The 17,511-nt window shown below is 29.0% G+C and overlaps 1 protein-coding gene across 1 annotated transcript; it reads left to right on the top strand.

Moving 5' to 3' along the window:
• The first annotated feature begins 5,299 nt into the window (after positions 1-5,299).
• On the top strand, positions 5,300-6,675 carry LOC130932629 (pathogen-associated molecular patterns-induced protein A70). Its single transcript, XM_057861987.1, has one exon. The coding sequence runs from the start codon at positions 5,415-5,417 to the stop codon at positions 6,408-6,410; it is 996 nt and encodes a 331-aa protein (XP_057717970.1). The 5' UTR covers positions 5,300-5,414; the 3' UTR covers positions 6,411-6,675.
• The last annotated feature ends 10,836 nt before the right edge of the window (positions 6,676-17,511 follow it).

Raw genomic sequence — 17,511 nt, 5'->3', positions numbered from 1 at the left:
ACACTTCACCAAATGCTGACTGAATTGTTGTCCTGTTCCCATCTGGGCCTCAGCCTCTCTCCCCTTGCGAACAAACAGTTCCGCAATCCTACAATATGTTGCCTTCACCAGGGATGCTACAGGGAGATTTCTGACCCCCTTCAGGATAGAGTTCACACACTCGGAGATGTTCGTCGTCATGTGACCGAATCTCCGCCCCTCATCACGATGCTGAGTCCACAACGAGTAATTAATCCGGTTCGCCCACTCACACATCGCCGGATCTTCAGATCGCAGGATATCAAACCAGTAATCAAATTCAACCTCGGTCTTCGCATATGCCGCGTTCACTAGTAGCCTCCTAGCGTCTTTGCCCTTGAAGGTTAGGGCAAAATTAGCCGCTACGTGTCGTATGCAGAATGCACGGTACGCAGATGGCGGTAGCCAACCGCCGTCAGGGGCCTCAAGCGCAGCCTTGATGCCGTTGTGCCTGTCCGATATAACCAGCAGACCGGGCTGCGGGGTCACGTGCTGTCGAAGGTGCAACAAGAAGAATGTCCAGGATTCCGCATTCTCACCCTCTACTAGTGCGAATGCGACAGGTAGAATGTTTGAGTTCCCGTCCTGTGCAATCGCGATGAGCAACGTCCCCCCATACTTCCCATACAGATGTGTGCCGTCAATGCTTACTAGCGGCTTGCAATGACGGAATGCCTCGATGCACGGCGGGAAAGTCCAGAAAAGCCTGTGAAAGTACGCTTGAGACTCGTCCACTTGTCCTCCAATTCGAACCGGGGTCGTCTTAAGGACGACAACACTACCAGGCATCGTCAGCTGCACACCCAACACCCACCTAGGATGGTCGTTGTAGGACTCATCCCAGTCACCGTAAATGATGGCAATAGATTTCTGCTTCTCCATCCAAACCCTCCGGTAAGTCGGCCTAAAACCGAAGTGCGCTGCCGTGGCGTTCAGGAGCACCTTGATGCTCATGGATGCATCGGCCCTAACCATTGGCATGATGAACGCCGAAATCACATGATAATCCAAACTCCTGTGGTCACTCGAGATGGATGTGGCCAGGCAAGTGTGAGGTCCATTGTACCGTTTGACCTCCCAAATTCCCTTGCGCTTCCGGAGACTCAGTCGAATCAACCATGTGCACCCATTCCCAAACTCGGAACACTTGCCCACATACCGGCGGTGATCGGACTCCACCACCTTGTACTGTACCCCTCGCCGGATGCTGTAAGTCTTCACACTTAAAAGGGCCTCATCTTTATCCTGGAATTGCTGACCAACCTGAAACTCTGTCAGACCAGTTGTCCCTTCCGCATCTCTAGCTCCGAATCCAACAGCATGCCCTAAAACCCCCTCATGTCTCATGGCGTCCAAGTCCAACGAGGAAAAATGTGGTGGATACTGCTGTGTGCCAGAGCTAGAACCACCTACCTCCAATGCAGGCCCGGTCGCTCCAATATCCTCAGCGCTATCATCGTCAATCATATCCGGCTCGACGTCATCCTCCTCTTCATCGTCCAAAAAACCGTCTCCTACGCCAACAGGTGCAACTCCCAATAAAGCGTTCGGCAAATTTTCCCTTTCCACTACCTCGTCGCCATCGGTGCCATTGAGGTCAACAACGAAAGATGGGGAGGCGACATGTTGGACCACTGGTTCGTACACAGGGACGGACGAGGAAGCAACGGCAGGCCGGGAACTAGAACCTGCTGGATTCGCTATAGTGTTCGTATTCCTGTTCGAACCGCCGGAGATGGATACAACATCAACCAGCCGTGCCAACAACTCCGGTGTCCTCACCTCCGGAAACTGCCGCCGACAAAGAAACATTACTTGCAAGTCCACATCATTATTAATCGTGAAGCAATCATACTTCACCGTATTCTGTAGCACCGTGACTGGAATGCGATAGAAAAACTTCTTTACCCGCTTCGCACCCTCCAGCCCGAGCTTCATTAGTACAGCGCTAACAAGGTCATCATAACTCGTCGTAGATGTTATGACAATACATAGAGGATTCTTATCTGTGAACTTTACTCCGGAACGAGTTTTTCTATTAACAGATCCTTTGTGGTGCACCAAAACCACAAAACTCTCCTCACTAGCCATCCTATTCCCTATAATGAGACTAATTCACGTTTGGAACCATATATATACAGCTCAGTCTCACACTAATTCGAACCGGCCTGGTTCGAACTATGATTGGTGTAATTCGAACCAGCCCGGTTCGAATTACATGGAAACCTTCTCTCTGTATAATTCGAACCACCATGGTTCGAATTACCTTCATTCTTAATTCGAACCAGGCTGGTTCGATTTATTACCAACAAAAAACCCTAATTCGAACTCACCTGGTTCGATTTACTAACAAATAGAATTCGAACCAACCTGGTTCGAATTATATAAAGATACGGTCTGGCTTATTGCTGAAACGATTTTTGCTTTGGCGTATTTACGTAATTTTCTGAGCCAGTTGGCTTATTATGGTTTTTTACCCTAATTTTTTATTAACAATTTTTTTATTGAAATATGTCATTTTATTATATTTATAATATATTATTTGGGATAATTATATTATTTTAGTTAATATATATTATTTAAAAAAATATTTAAAATTTATTATTTTGTATTAAGAATATTATTAAAAATATATTGTTAGTTTTTCTTAAAATAATACTTTCTTTTCTTTGGTTCAAATACTATGACAATAAAATTTTTTTACGTAACTGTGTCTACTCAATAAATATTATATTCATTTATTTCTATATAGTATGTAAAATAAATAATTAATGTTTAAAAAAGCTAATAAAAAAAAGAAGTATTCTTTTTTTTTATCAACTTTTAGGTGAATATAGAGACTATGTCATTTGAATTATAACTCATTAACAAAGAAAGAAATACTCTTAATTATATTTAAATAGAATAATTATTTATTAGGCTCATTTTTATACAAATAAAAATTTTTCTTAGTTTTATATCTGTAATATTTTATACCAATTAGCTTTAAAATTTAATTATTTTTTGAATAAATTAATAAAAATAATACAAATAATTGTTTAAATAAAATTATATTTTAATTTTTCATTCTATTACGTACAAGTTGAGGATAATTTGAAATAAAAGATAATGAACTTGTTATAACTGTCATGTATTTTGTGTGCTTTGACTGCGTCATCATCTTAGAGTCATGGCGCTTTCATGGAAACCGGTTCTTCTACAGCATCAGTTTGGAGTTAGCCAACTAGCAGCAGCGATAGACAGCGTCTTCCTTTTCTATGGCGACAATTTTTTCGGCTTTGAAGGTCCATTTATGATAGAGGTGGAATAGAGTGGGTTCAAGAGCTCAAAATCTATGGCTAGACAGAACAATAGTAAAAACACCTGCTAGTAAACAAAACAGTGAAAATACTTGAAGACATCACATCAACAATAACAGAGTAATGGAGAAATTCGATTAAATTTTTCTGAGTATTTTTTTGGTGTAAAGATAGTCCTCTCTTAAACGAGCGAATTAGTTTTTTTTGTTAGTGTCGGTTTGTTTGTTCACCCCATAACAAAATAATAATAATAATAATAATAATAAATAAATTTAATTTACCTGATCACTTTTGATAGTAGGTTAACTTTTAAAGAGTGCTGCACTCCCTACTTTACCTGGAGTGCACTAACTTTCGCCATTATATATTTATATTTAATTAATATTACATAATTGAATAATTGTTTATCTTACTAATTCTTTACGAAACTTACAATTGGATTAGTAATTTGATTAGCGAAGTACTTATAAAATGTATATTGGTTAATTGATATAATCTTTTATGGATATATAAAAGTTTAAAACGTAGATAAGTATATGAGGTATTAAATAATAGTTTTTATAACTTTCACAAAATTTGATGTAAATAATTTTATAGTCTATTGCATTTCAAATACCGATCGATAGAACTAATTTCGTAGAAAAATGAGTGTTTATAACTTTATTTAGCTGAGATCGATATTATATTATCAAAGCATTTTTTCTTCAAAATATTTGTTTTGAAATTTTTTACTAAACGTTAATTTTGACAATGAAATTACGTGTTAATAACATTTTCCATTTTGGATTACACGCATGTTTAAGTTAAGATATTTTAAGAAAAAGAATTGCTTCTTTTTGAAAAAAAAAGTTTATTTGTTTTAAAAATCTTGTGTTATTCTTAAAATTTAACTAAAATTATATAATTTTTTTTAAAAAAAACAGAATAATGTTGTTTGATTTTTTTTAACAAATCAACTTCTCGTTAGTAATTAAGATTATTAACGAATGCTAATGTACAATATATATTTCTTAAAAATTAGCTTGTTACTAAAAGTAAAAAAAAAAGTTAAAGCACTCTAGATTTTAAATAATAAATCATAAATTTTAAACTATAAATATTAAATTTAAATTAATAATATAAAATATAATAAATAAAAATAGTTAGAATTTATCTAATTAACAAAGAAGGTAGTTTTAAAGAATAGTAAAAATTATAGTGCATTAGTATAAAAGTTTTATCATAACATTCATTATCTATTAAATACAAAACTAAAGCAGTCTCAATTAACAAGCTATGAAGTGCAGATATTTTGTTGAGTTGTCGTGTTTGTGTATCAGATATATTTTAGACACGATATTTATTAACACTCATTTGATACGTGTGTTTACTGTGTCCAACTGTGACTTAATAAAAAATAAAAATTTTTTTTTTCGAATATGTCTAGACACACCTAAATATCATCATGTATTAGCATATCTAATCTTATTCTTAACATATATTTTTAAAATAAATTTAGATGTAGTATATATTATTATTTATTAAAATAAAAAATATTTTAAATAATTGACATAATTAAAATAAAGCATAAAAAATAATTAAAAAAATTAATTTATATTTTAATAACAATAAAATATCAAAATATCATTACAATTAATTTAAAAAATATTTTATATTTTATATACATGCGTGTTTCCGTGTCATGTAAGTTTTTAAAATTCGCATGTCGGTATGTCCCGTGTCGTGTCTTATCTCTCGTATTCGTGTCAGTGTCGATGCATCATAGATTAACATTGAATAAATAAAAAACCAATGAAGTATAACTCAGATGATATAATATTTTCATACTCATTTAAATATTACAATTTGAGTCTTTCTATCTTTAAAAAAAAAATAAACAGTGAGGAAGAATCCAATACATGATGATTTGTTTATTCCTAACCTCTTTTTATTTATTAATCTCCCCTTGCAATCACAAAAAGACTAAGGCAAGGAGTGTAGTGTAATGTAAAATAGCAATATATATGTATATCACTATATCATAGGAATTAGCTATCACAAAAAAAAAAAGCACACAAAAGAAACCAAAGCAAAGCTCGTTCCACCACCACCACCACCATGTTTGAGGAATCATTGTCATCATCAACATCCTCCCTCACCAGTTGGTTCACCCCAACCATGTTCTTCCTCCTTCTCCAACTTGTTATTGCCACCATTTACATCATCTCCTCTCTCTCCAACAACAATGCCAAGCATCATGAACATCATGAACCACAACAACCACTTGCAAGATCCCCTTCTCTCTTGCATAGACTCAAATCCCTAAACTTTTATAACTACCACGAACAACAACCACAACAACTTCCACATGAAATCAATAACTACTTATTCCAACAACAACAACCGCTTCCTAGATCTCCTTCTCTATTGCAAAGGCTTAAATCCATCAATTTTTACTCTAACCACCCTCATCACACTTCCCAAGAACCTCAACAAACTCAACAACTTCCCAGATCTCCCTCCTCAGTCATCCAACGCCTCAAATCCATTAACCTTCAAACTTATTTCCCAACTGAAACTTTATCTTCCTATTTTACCCCTGAACAACCAAAGAAAAAAACGAACGTGCCGAAAATACCAAAAGTGAAGAAACAAGAAGAACAACAAGAAGAAGAAGAATACGACGATGGAGATGTAGTTGGAGAAATAATGTTCCGCAATAACAACAACCATGACGTGGATGAGGATTCTTGCGCTTCCATGGACGAGATTTTCAGCAAGCTGCAGCAAGGGCAAACCGGTAATTTCACAAGAACGCATTCCGACACTAAACCGGCCTCCGGCGAGGTTCCGGTTAAGCTTCCGAGGAAGATGAAGAAGTCGGCGAGCACCAAATCGGCCTTCTCGCACTTCGAGGAGGTCGACATTGTGGAAACCCGCCGTCCGGCCACCGCGAGGGAGAGTGGCGCCGCCGCAGAAGAAGGCGGAGGTGACGGCGGCGTTGACGCAAAGGCGGACGACTTCATTAACCGGTTCAAGCAGCAGCTGAAGCTTCAGAGGCTGGATTCAATAATGAGGTATAAGGAGATGATTGGCAGAGGGACTGCCAAGTAATTAAGAAAACTTATAGGGGGCTAATTGCAATAAGTAATTAGTAATTAATTTTCACTATCTTTTTACTAGTGTAATTTTCATGTTTGTTTAGTGTTACTGCTGTTGGCTATAATTATATATATGTTTTTGTAAAATTGTGTTGTTTAAGTATTGGTTTTCCTTATTTTCTTTTTTTGGCTAATATTTTTGTAGCTATATATTCAACACATTATTATACTTTTGATTTAGTTCTCAAGTTCTTCTAATATAATGAAATTTAATTTAATTATAATTTTCTTTTTATAAGTACTCATTGAGTTTAAAAACATTTTAATTATATGTTTTGAGCACTTCTTTTTATAAATTTATGATATTTTAGTAACATATTCATGCATTAATAATACAAATTCTAAGTATAGTTTTGATTTGTGAATTGAATCTTGTAGAGTTGAGTGTCTCTTCATGTGGATGTTGAAATGAAGTACATGACATTATAGGTTGTTGCTTTGTTGGCCCCCCATTATTGGCTTATTGCCATATTGGTTTTAATTCTCCATAACATTAGATAGATATTTTGGTTTGTGGTTGTTTATGTATCATAATCATCAATAATCATTGTAGACCAAAGAAAATTGAAAGAGGCTTGTGTTGAATGCTGATTGGTCATTGATCAATTCCACTTCTAACTTAGTAACTTTAATTAATTTTCCACCTAATTAATAATAGTGCAACATTTTCTGATGAATGGAGTTAGTTTGTTTATGTGCAAACCGCAGAGTGAAAGTATTGTAAAGCATCATTATTCTCATTCCCCCTTCTCATTAATTTGGTTCCCATGGATATCACTTCTATGGAATATTCTAATGGTTTGGTTTGGAAAATGGTCATGAGTCATCACATTATGTAATGAATATATGAATAGTTAGAAAAATATTAGGGGGTTTTAACTCATTTTTCTATTATCTTCTTAATTTACAAATAAAAAAGTTTTATATTTGTATTTTTTTAATAATTTAAGAAAATAACAAAGATATTTAAATGTCTACTCATTTAACTAATAAGAAAGAAAATAAATAAAAGAATAAATTAGAATATTCAAGCATTAATCATTACTCTAATATTAATCTATTAATTTTGGTAATAATGATCTTTTACCTCATAGCTAATTTTAAGTATTTCAAAAGTTTCCCATAGTTACGCTTTTTTGTTAACAAAATAGTAGTAATCACTTAAAGGATCAATAATTGACTTATTTTATTAGCAAAAGTAATAAAAAAATCAATAGAAAAAAATAAATAAGCAATGTTATATTTTGAATACAAAAAATAAAGTATAACAAATTAACATATTGTTTGTATTTTCTAAGTTCAAATGTTGAAGTCAAAATTATATAAAATAAAAAAACAATAAGAATCAATTCAAAATATAATAATCAACGTTCAAAAAATATTTTATTTCCATGTTAAAAGAAGAGAAAAAAATATAATATTAAGTAAACATTTTTTGAATTATTAGAGTAAAAAAAAAGGTTAGGGGGTCGGTGAAGAAGATGGGCAAGGTTGAAAGCCAGTTGTGAGTGCAGAGTGCCAGCAATGAAATATTAAATTCACATTCACTGCATTAATTGCAACGTGCTTATCCCCTATTATTTGGGCTTTTCCCCATTTTCTTTTGTTTTTGACCATATGTGAAGATACCTTTTTTTTATCTTATTTTTTAATTATGATTCCAATTGGACAAAACTAAACTAATATAGTGTTATCTCTATGTAGGTTCCAACAACAACATTTTCAGACACGATTGTCAAATTCTCCTTTTATTTTGTTTTGATTTATTTTTGGTTTGAAGCAAGGTATAGAATCTCGATTCAGTTATGAAATTATTTTGAATTGAAAGTTCATATAAATAAATCAAGCAAATAAATAAAATGACATATTTTTATTGATTTTGATAACTGATTTTGATGTATAAGTAGTATTACTTTATTTTATATTATCATTCATCACATAAAGAATGGTGTCAAATAAAATAGAAATAAATAAATTAAATATATATTAAATATTAAGTTGGAATAATTATATAAATATAAAGAAATAATTTAAATATTGGATGAATATAGTTTATTAATATATAAAAAGTATAATCGCAATAGTTGATTTTTTTTATATAACAACAAATTTAGTTATTTATTTTATTTTTTTATTAGTTAAAATGTGTTTTTAAATATTTATTTTTTATAATAGAATTAAATATTAATATAATAAAAGGAGATTAATTTCTCATTTCATATAATATGTATAAAATTTTTTATTTATAAATTAAAAAATTTAACGATGAACAGCTCCGCCTTCACGCAAAAAATACACTGTAATTTTAAAGGATACGATTTTTGTATGTGTTCCAAAATACTATAGCACAAGTATTGTTATAATTTTACAAAGGATACGATTCAAAATATTGTTATAACAACCTTTATTCCCACTTTGTTGGACGACCAGTCCTCTTCACTTCTCTCTCATTGCTCTTCCTTCACATTTTTTATCTTAGTTTTTTTTTTCCTTTATTATTCTCACTAGTCGAGAGCATTGATAGCGTGAAATTCCACTAACTTAAAACCCTAAATCCTAAAACCCTAAAACTCTGAAACCCTAAAATCCTGAAACCCTAAACCCCTCAACTCTGAATCCTGAACCTAAACCCTAAACCCTTAAACACTAACCCATAAACCCTAAAATCCTAGACTCTAGACTCCTATACCCTAAACCCTTAGACCCTAAATCCTAAATCCCAAACCCCAGATCCCAGACCCTAGACCTAAACCCCAAACTCCAAACTCCATACCCTAGACCCCAAACTCCAGATTCTAGACCCTAAACCCTAGACCCTAGACCCTAGACCCCACACCCCACACCCCAAATCCCCAACCCCAAACTCCAAACCATAAACCTTAAACTTCTAAACCCTAAACCTCTTAAACCCTAAATCCTAAACCCTAAACCCCTAAAACCCCAAAATCCTTAAACCCTAAATCCCTAAAACCTTTAAACCCTAAAATCCTAAAATCCTAAATTCCTAAAACCCTAAAGCCCTAACCCCTAATCCATAAACACCTTAAATCCTAAAATCCTTAAACCATAAAATCCTAAAACCATAAAACCCTAACTCCTAAAATCCTAAAACCCTAAACTCTAAAATCATAAAATCCTAATCTCTAAATCCTAAAACACCTAAATCCCAACCCCTAAACCCTAAAACACTAAACCATAAACCCTAAACTCCAAAACCCAAACCCCAAACCCCAAGAAAATTCTAGAAAACTCTCGAAAATCTTAAAAAATTATAGAATTTCCTAAAAAACCCTAAAAAATCTGAAAAACTCCTAAAAAAACCTTAGAAAATCTGAGAAAAATCCTAGAAAATCCTAGAAAAATCTTGAAAAATCCTAGAAAATACTAAAAAAATTTGAAAAATTCCTAGAAAATCTTAGAAATCCCTAGAAAATGCTAGAAAATCCTAAAAATCCAGAAAATCCTAAAAAACCTAGAAATCCTAGAAAAACCCTCAAAAACTCTAGAAAAATCCTAAAAAATCTTAGAAAAATCTTAAAAAATTCTAGAAAATCTTAGAAAAATCCTAGAAAAATTCTTAAAACCCTAAAGAACACTAGGAAACTCTAGAAAACGTTAGAAAAACCTTAGAAAATCCTATAAAACCCTAGAAATCTCTAAGAAAAACCTAGAAAATTCTATAAAACCCTAGAAAATCCTAAAAAATCTTAGAAAAATCTTTAAAATCCTATAAAACACTAAAAAATCTTAGACAACCCTAGAAATCCTAGAAAAACCCTAAAAAACTCTAGAAAATCCTACAAAAACCATAGAAACCCCAAGAAAAACTCTAGAAAACCCTAGAAAATCCTAGGAAACGCTAGAAAATCCTAAGAAAATCCTCAAAAATCCTAAAAAACCTAGAAAAATTCTAGAAAATCCTAGAAAAATCCTTGAAAACCTTAGAAAATTCTAGAAAAACCCTAGAAAACTATAAAACAAACTCTAGAAAATCTTAGAAAAATGCTAGAAAACCCTAGAAAAACCCTAAAAAATCCAAGAAAAACCCTAAAAGCCATATAAAAACCCTAGAAAACCTTAGAAAACCCTAAGAAAACCCTATTAAAGCCTAGAAAATCCTTGAAAAACCTATTAAACCCTCAAATACCCTAGAGAAACTATCGAGCATTGACAACGTAGAATTTCACTAACTTAAAACCCTCTATTAGAATGGAGTGAGAATAACAAAGGAAAAAGAAAACTAAGATTAGAAATGTGAAGGAGGAGCAGTGAGATAGAGAAGTGGAGAGAACTAGTCGTCCAACGATGTGGGAATGAAGGTTGTTATAACAATATTTTGGATCGTGTCCTTTGTAAAATTATAACAACACTTGTGCTATAGTATTTTGGAACACATGCAAGGATCGTGTCCTTTAAAATTACAATATATTTTTTGTGTGAAGTCGGGACTGTTCATCGTTTAATTTTTTAATTTATGAATAAAAAATTGTATACATGTTATATGGAATGAGAAATTAATCTTCTTTTATTATATTGATATTTAATTATATTACAAAAAATATATATTTAAAAATATATTTTAACTAATAAAAAAATAAAATAAGTAACTAAATTTGTTGTTATATATAAAAAAAATCAACTATTAAGATTATACCTTCTATATATTAATAAATTATATTCATCCAATATTTAAATTATCTCTTTATATTTATATAATTATTTTAACTTAATATTTAATACATATTTAATTCATTTGTTTCTATTTCATTTGTCATCTTTTTTTATGTGATGAATGATAATATAGAATAGAGTAATGCTATTTATACAACAATTACTTGCATTCTTAGTTATTACTCTTGCATTCTTTTAATAAGTAAAATGACATATCTTTATTGTTTGGATCCAATTTAATATAAAAGGTTTATATATGTTAGGTACTTAATCTAATAATATTTTAATATTAAATATTTTTCATCAAACTTATCATATCTGTACATCACACGGGACACTTCACTAATAATATTAAATTTAACATGTTTAGTTTGTTCTCTTGATTTTATGTGTATAGGGAGTTAGTTATCTCTGAAATTCAAGGATTGTTAAGTGTTTTAATTAAAAAAAGATACATACATAAAATTATATTTAATAAATAAAATATAGATATAGATATTGTATTTAAAAATATTATATTAATATATTTTATATCTTTTTTAATAGAAATGATACAAAAATAATAATAAATAATATAATTTATTTTTTATTATTTCTATTAATATTTTTTTATAATTATCTTTTTTTTCTAAAGTTATTTTATATAAAAAAATATAGTAAATTAGATATTCGTAATCAAACGGAGCCTGGATATTCACACTTTACCCTCGAAATAGATGGATTTAGATTCTCTAAAGTTTGAATTTTATTTTAGAGTGTAAAGTGTGATCTCTCACCATTAATTTTATAGGTGGGGCCAAAAATAAATATAAAAGAAAAACTATTCAAGAGTAGAAGATTATACTTTACTCTCTAAAATGAAATTCAAACTTTAGATGATCCAAATCCAAAAAAAATCTGTTTCAGTATTTATTGAATCATTATATGTATTAAAATTTATTTATCATATGTCATAAAGACACATTAAGTCTATAAATTAATAAAAAAGTTTATTAAAAATATAAAAATTTAAAATTTTAATATATTTATTTTATATTTATTAAATAAATATTTAAAATTTTTTACTAATAATAATTTTATTATGTGTGCCAAAAAAAAATATATGGTAACTAAATCCTATTTATTAAGGAGTTAACCTAAACAGAGTTAGTTTATTTATTTAGTATTTATTTTGGGGCTAGAAAGAGAGTTAGGTGATCAGGATGACTTCGTACCATTTATCATTTTCGGTTTTGGAACTTATGTTTTTTATATATTTTTTTTGAAAATAAATCTAACTTGGTTAAAAGATTTATTTAAAAAAAATAGTATAAGTACTAGACAAAAGAATTTCTTTTTATTTTGATTAAATTGCCCACCTCCATTCTGCCAATATCTACGAATTAAACGAAATGAGTTAGATTTTTTTTTAACGAATTCAATTTTCTATGTCAACTTATTTTTTAGCAGGTTAAACGGATTTAAGTGTGTAAATAAACAGGTTTTATTCTATTTCATTTTATTTTTTATACTTTTGATAAGATATTGAATTAAATTTATATTAAAATTTTAGTTTAGAGAACAGATACAATTTTTTAAAAAAAGAGTGAGTTTGACTTAAAATTTATTTAGTGTTAGTATCGAAATAAATTACGTCAAACTACTAATAACAAATAAAACGAAAATAAATAAAAATTTTAAATAAACGAAAGCATAAAATTGAAATGGAAATCGAAAGAAAGCAAAATAATAATTAAATATTTAAACAAAGTAATTAAAGAAAAAGACAATAAAATAAAATGGACTCCTAAATTTTAACACTTACATGTACTTATTGCACTTTATATTTTTCACTGCATCGTTGAGACTCAATTTTTGTAGAGTTTGTATAATGATCTAGTGTTTTTTATTGAAGTCTCATTTTTATTCTAATTTTTTCAATTTATAGACCCTAGGATAGATTTATTCTTGAAAAATCTTGACCACGATCTAGTTCCTCATTTTTCTCAGGCCACGACCTTGTCTTGACTCTGAAAGATCTTCATAGTAACCTCTTTACATTCTGTCTTGTTTTGGTTTCCAAACTCCACATTTTTGTATTGTGTTCACATTTAACCACGTGATGTATTTGGTTTCGACCTCGATTCTCGACTCATCTCGAATCACCCAGCTCTCAACTTCGACTACCATTTCTATCGTAGTCAAAGATGAGTTTCCTACACTGAATATCTGAGCCGTTGATCCCATTCTAATCTCCTATGAATCATAGTCTAATTTTTTCATAAGTCGACTAATATATCCTATTACTTATGGGTATTCAAATCCAAATTGAGCCAAATTAAACCGCTCATCTAATATAATCTAAATTGAAAATCGATTAAAATCGCACTAATTTGTATTTGATTGGATTCTATTTTGCAAACCACATAGATCGGATCGGATTTCAGATCTATTTCGCAAAACTGATACAATCCAATCCAAACCATATAATGTACTATAATATTATTATTTTATTATTATATTTATAATTTTACTTATAATATATTCAATTTGTTATATATTTTTATATTATTCATGTATTATTATTATTTAATAAATATTTTATGTTTAAAATGAGATTTATTTATTTATTTTAACTAACCTATAATTTTATTTCTATTGTTATGCTATTATTAATTTTTCAAGATATTGTTGAGACTTATTATGTTATTATTGGTTATTTAAAATTTTATGATGGAACTTGTTATGTATATTTAATTTTTTTAATTTATAAAATCGCAATTCTAATACAATTGAAACTGCTTTAAATTAGATCAGATTTTTTTAAAAAAATATCCAATCCAAATCGTACCGCAGTTAAAATTAGTGTTCAAATCAAATAAATTTTTTACTTAAAATCGATCCAAACTGCACCGCAAATATCCCTATAAGAAACTCAAACTCTAAGGTAAACAATAAGGATTTAATATGGAAAAAAATTTAGGTTAGCTAGTCACTACTTTGAATACCTTTGTGATGAAGGATTTGAATATCTTTAATTTAATGCCACCACGTTTATTGATATTATTTTAAAGAATAATTATAATTGATTAATAAAGGTTAAATAAATAAGTAAAAACGAATCTAGATTTGTAAGTTGTTATCAATCAATCTTTGAAATGAAGAAACATGTGTTCGTTATAAGTTTAATTTGCCGGCTGACCCACATGGAATTAACAGATCTAATTTTGATAGGAAAGGGAGGAAAAAAAAAAAAGTAGAGCCACATTCAAGTTTTCGCAATAATTGTTTTTAACCACAAGGATAAATACTTTGGATTTTGGATTGGATTTTAGAATGAAAGTTTTTCAGTATGAAGTGAAGTCTATTTAGTGAATTTAGTACACCTCTCTTTATTTCATTTGAATCCGTCTACTTCTGTAAATTCCAATTGAATTATAAATACTTAACTGATAGTATTTCTATTTTTATAAAATATATATTTTTAGAAGTATTTGTATAATGTTAAAATATAGGTGAAAACTTAGGTGCAGTCGATTTCACGTGAAATTAATACTTGAGAGCTATTAGATAATTTGATTGATTTGACTAAATTTTTATCGAACAACTCTCAGATATCAACTTCATGTGAAATTGATTTCACCTGAATTTTCACCTAAAATATATTTAATATGTGTTTTAAAGTGCCAACAAATTTAGTACACCTCTCTTTATTTAATATGTGTTTTAAAGACTTATTTGGATAGCAATTATTAAAAAAAACGGATATCTCCTCTTTTTATTTTATTTTATTTTATTAATATAGTAAAAGTGGGTTTTTAATTAAGCTTATTGGAGTGAGTCAGTGAGGTAGCATGTGTTTCTTTACTCATTTTCTCTTCAAAATAAAATACCTTAATTAAAGAAATAATAAAAGAAGTAATTACAAATTATTATCATTAATAATTTTTAATTCGTGGAGTTTAATTTGTAAACCCAATACTATGTGAAATGATATCAGTTGCCTATGCTCAGAATTTCTCTAATTTTATAAAATATTTAGAAATAACTAATTTTTTATTTAAATAAAAAATCCTGAGGGCATGGAATGTTTCTTCACAATGTGGTTTATTGATTCTTTTCTTTTATATTTATTTAAAGGGAAAAAAATAAATGAGTTTTTGTTGAATGTTACTATAACTAAATCCAACATTCAGAGCAGTAGAGCAGAGTGTATTATTGTGTTTGGTCTCTGTCAACGCTTACCAAATAAACTGGGTCAGATAGATGAAATCACTAATCATAATTATTTGTTTTAATTACTTTATTTATTTATAAAAGAGAACATCACTATTCACTAATAAGTACACGTATGTATAATTGTATACTAACGAGTCTAATTAAGCATTGGATCCAAATTAGCGAAGTTTAAGGTCATGGTCTGTGTATCCACACATATACCTAGGAAAAATGTGTTTTCATCACATGCTGATGTTGTTTTGTCCTAATCAAGGTAAAATCTTATCTACTTATTTAAAAGTAAGATAAAATATGTTTTATATATGTATCTCACGTTTTGAGAATAAAAAAATAATATTTAATTTTATTTTTAATATTTTTTATTTCTGTTAAAATTAATTTTAAACATTAACTCGATTTAACTTATTAGAGACAAAATCGAAAATATGCAGAGGTAGTTTTGATATAGATAAAAAAAATCAAAGATAAAACTAAATGAATCGAAAATATTAAAAATAAAATTGAATAAAATTAAATGTTAAGAATATTTTTAAACAAATTTTAAATTTTAGAGATAAAAAGTAACGATATCTAATTTGGTTTATAAAATTTTTAGTGTTAATTTAAAATAGTCTTTAATTTTTTGAATTTATAAATTATAATTTTTTGTTCGTCTTTAATTTAACTATAATTAATACAATATTAACATGAAGTTAGAAAATAGATCTTCTCTAATTTCTTTTAATACTTAACGAAATATAATATAATCTCTTATTTTTAATTTTATAAATGAAACTAAAAATAAATAAAAATATAATAAATAATTAAATTAAATATTGGATATCATCTCATTTTTTTTACCGAAAAAAATCCACTCCCCCATAAAGTAATATAGCAAAAGTGTAGCATCCTCACAATAAAGTAATGTAATTAAATTTTAGTATAAGCATATAAGTGTGAGAAATTAATTAATTAGACTTTGTGAAGTTGTGAATTCCCAAGCAACAAATTATTATGGTGTTAAGTAAGTAAGTAACAAACTCCTTGAAGATTATTAAAGCGGAAAAAGAAAAGAATGGTCTTTTGATAATAATAATAATAATAATAATAATAATAATAATAATAATAATAATAATAATAATAATAATAATAATAATAAATGGATAGATAGACAAAAAAGAAAGGATAGATGCAGCCATGATCGAATTTCGATCTTTACAATATATAGTTGATCCAGTGAACATATTTCTTTGTTGAGAGACATTCTGGAGTTAAAATCAAGATCTAGGGAGAAAACGTCTTGCATAACTCCATCCTCAATATTTTTATAACTCCATCCTCAATATTTTTATTTTATAGCAATACAACTTTTCTATAAAAAATTCTTTAAACAGTAATAAAAATTAATTTGGTGAAGATTTTATTTATAATTTATGAAAATTTTAAATTTCACAAAATTCTTTTTAATAATATAACTAATTATGACTACTATTATTACTACTATCTTTTTAATCGTTATTATTATTATTTCTATCTCTACTATTTTTATTGTATAATAATACTTTATCATTATTATTATTTCTTCTACTGTCATTATCACTAATACAAATATCATCAATATTAATGTTATTTTATTTCATTTCTTGTTCGAGGTTATTTTTTTCTTTTAAAAGATCTTCGTATTGTAATTATTTTTTTTCTGTGACATTATTTTCAGCAATGGTCTTTTTCTACTTAACCACCACCGATAAAAGAATTTTTTAAAAATAAACTTATTAATAATTTGTGAGAGTTTAAAACATCACACATTACAAATAAAACTCTCCACAAAATTAATTTTTGTTACTATTTAACAAATTTTTTAACAAATGAATCGTATTATTTTAAAATAAAAAATAAAAGTCAAAATATCTCTTTTTTACAAAGAATATCTTATTTTTCATAAAAATGAACAAGAATTGAATTGGCTCTTTACTCCCAATTTTAATTCAAGATTGTAGAGTCTTAGAATTCCTTACCTACTTTTGGATTTTTTTTTGGGCCTAAACCCTGTTAGTTTAAAAAAAATCGAAGAATTGGAAAGGAAAAAGATATTCATTGGAAGAATTGAAACACAACAACAAAGAGCAAGATGGAAGGAAAATTGGGTTTCAAGGACTTAGGAATGCAGAATATTGCTCATCTGG

Source organism: Arachis stenosperma, chromosome 6 (assembly GCF_014773155.1).
Source record: "Arachis stenosperma cultivar V10309 chromosome 6, arast.V10309.gnm1.PFL2, whole genome shotgun sequence".
Taxonomy (NCBI): Eukaryota; Viridiplantae; Streptophyta; class Magnoliopsida; order Fabales; family Fabaceae; genus Arachis; species Arachis stenosperma.
The sequence above is the reverse complement of the archived record's forward strand: the minus strand, read 5'-3'. Positions and strand labels throughout refer to the sequence as shown.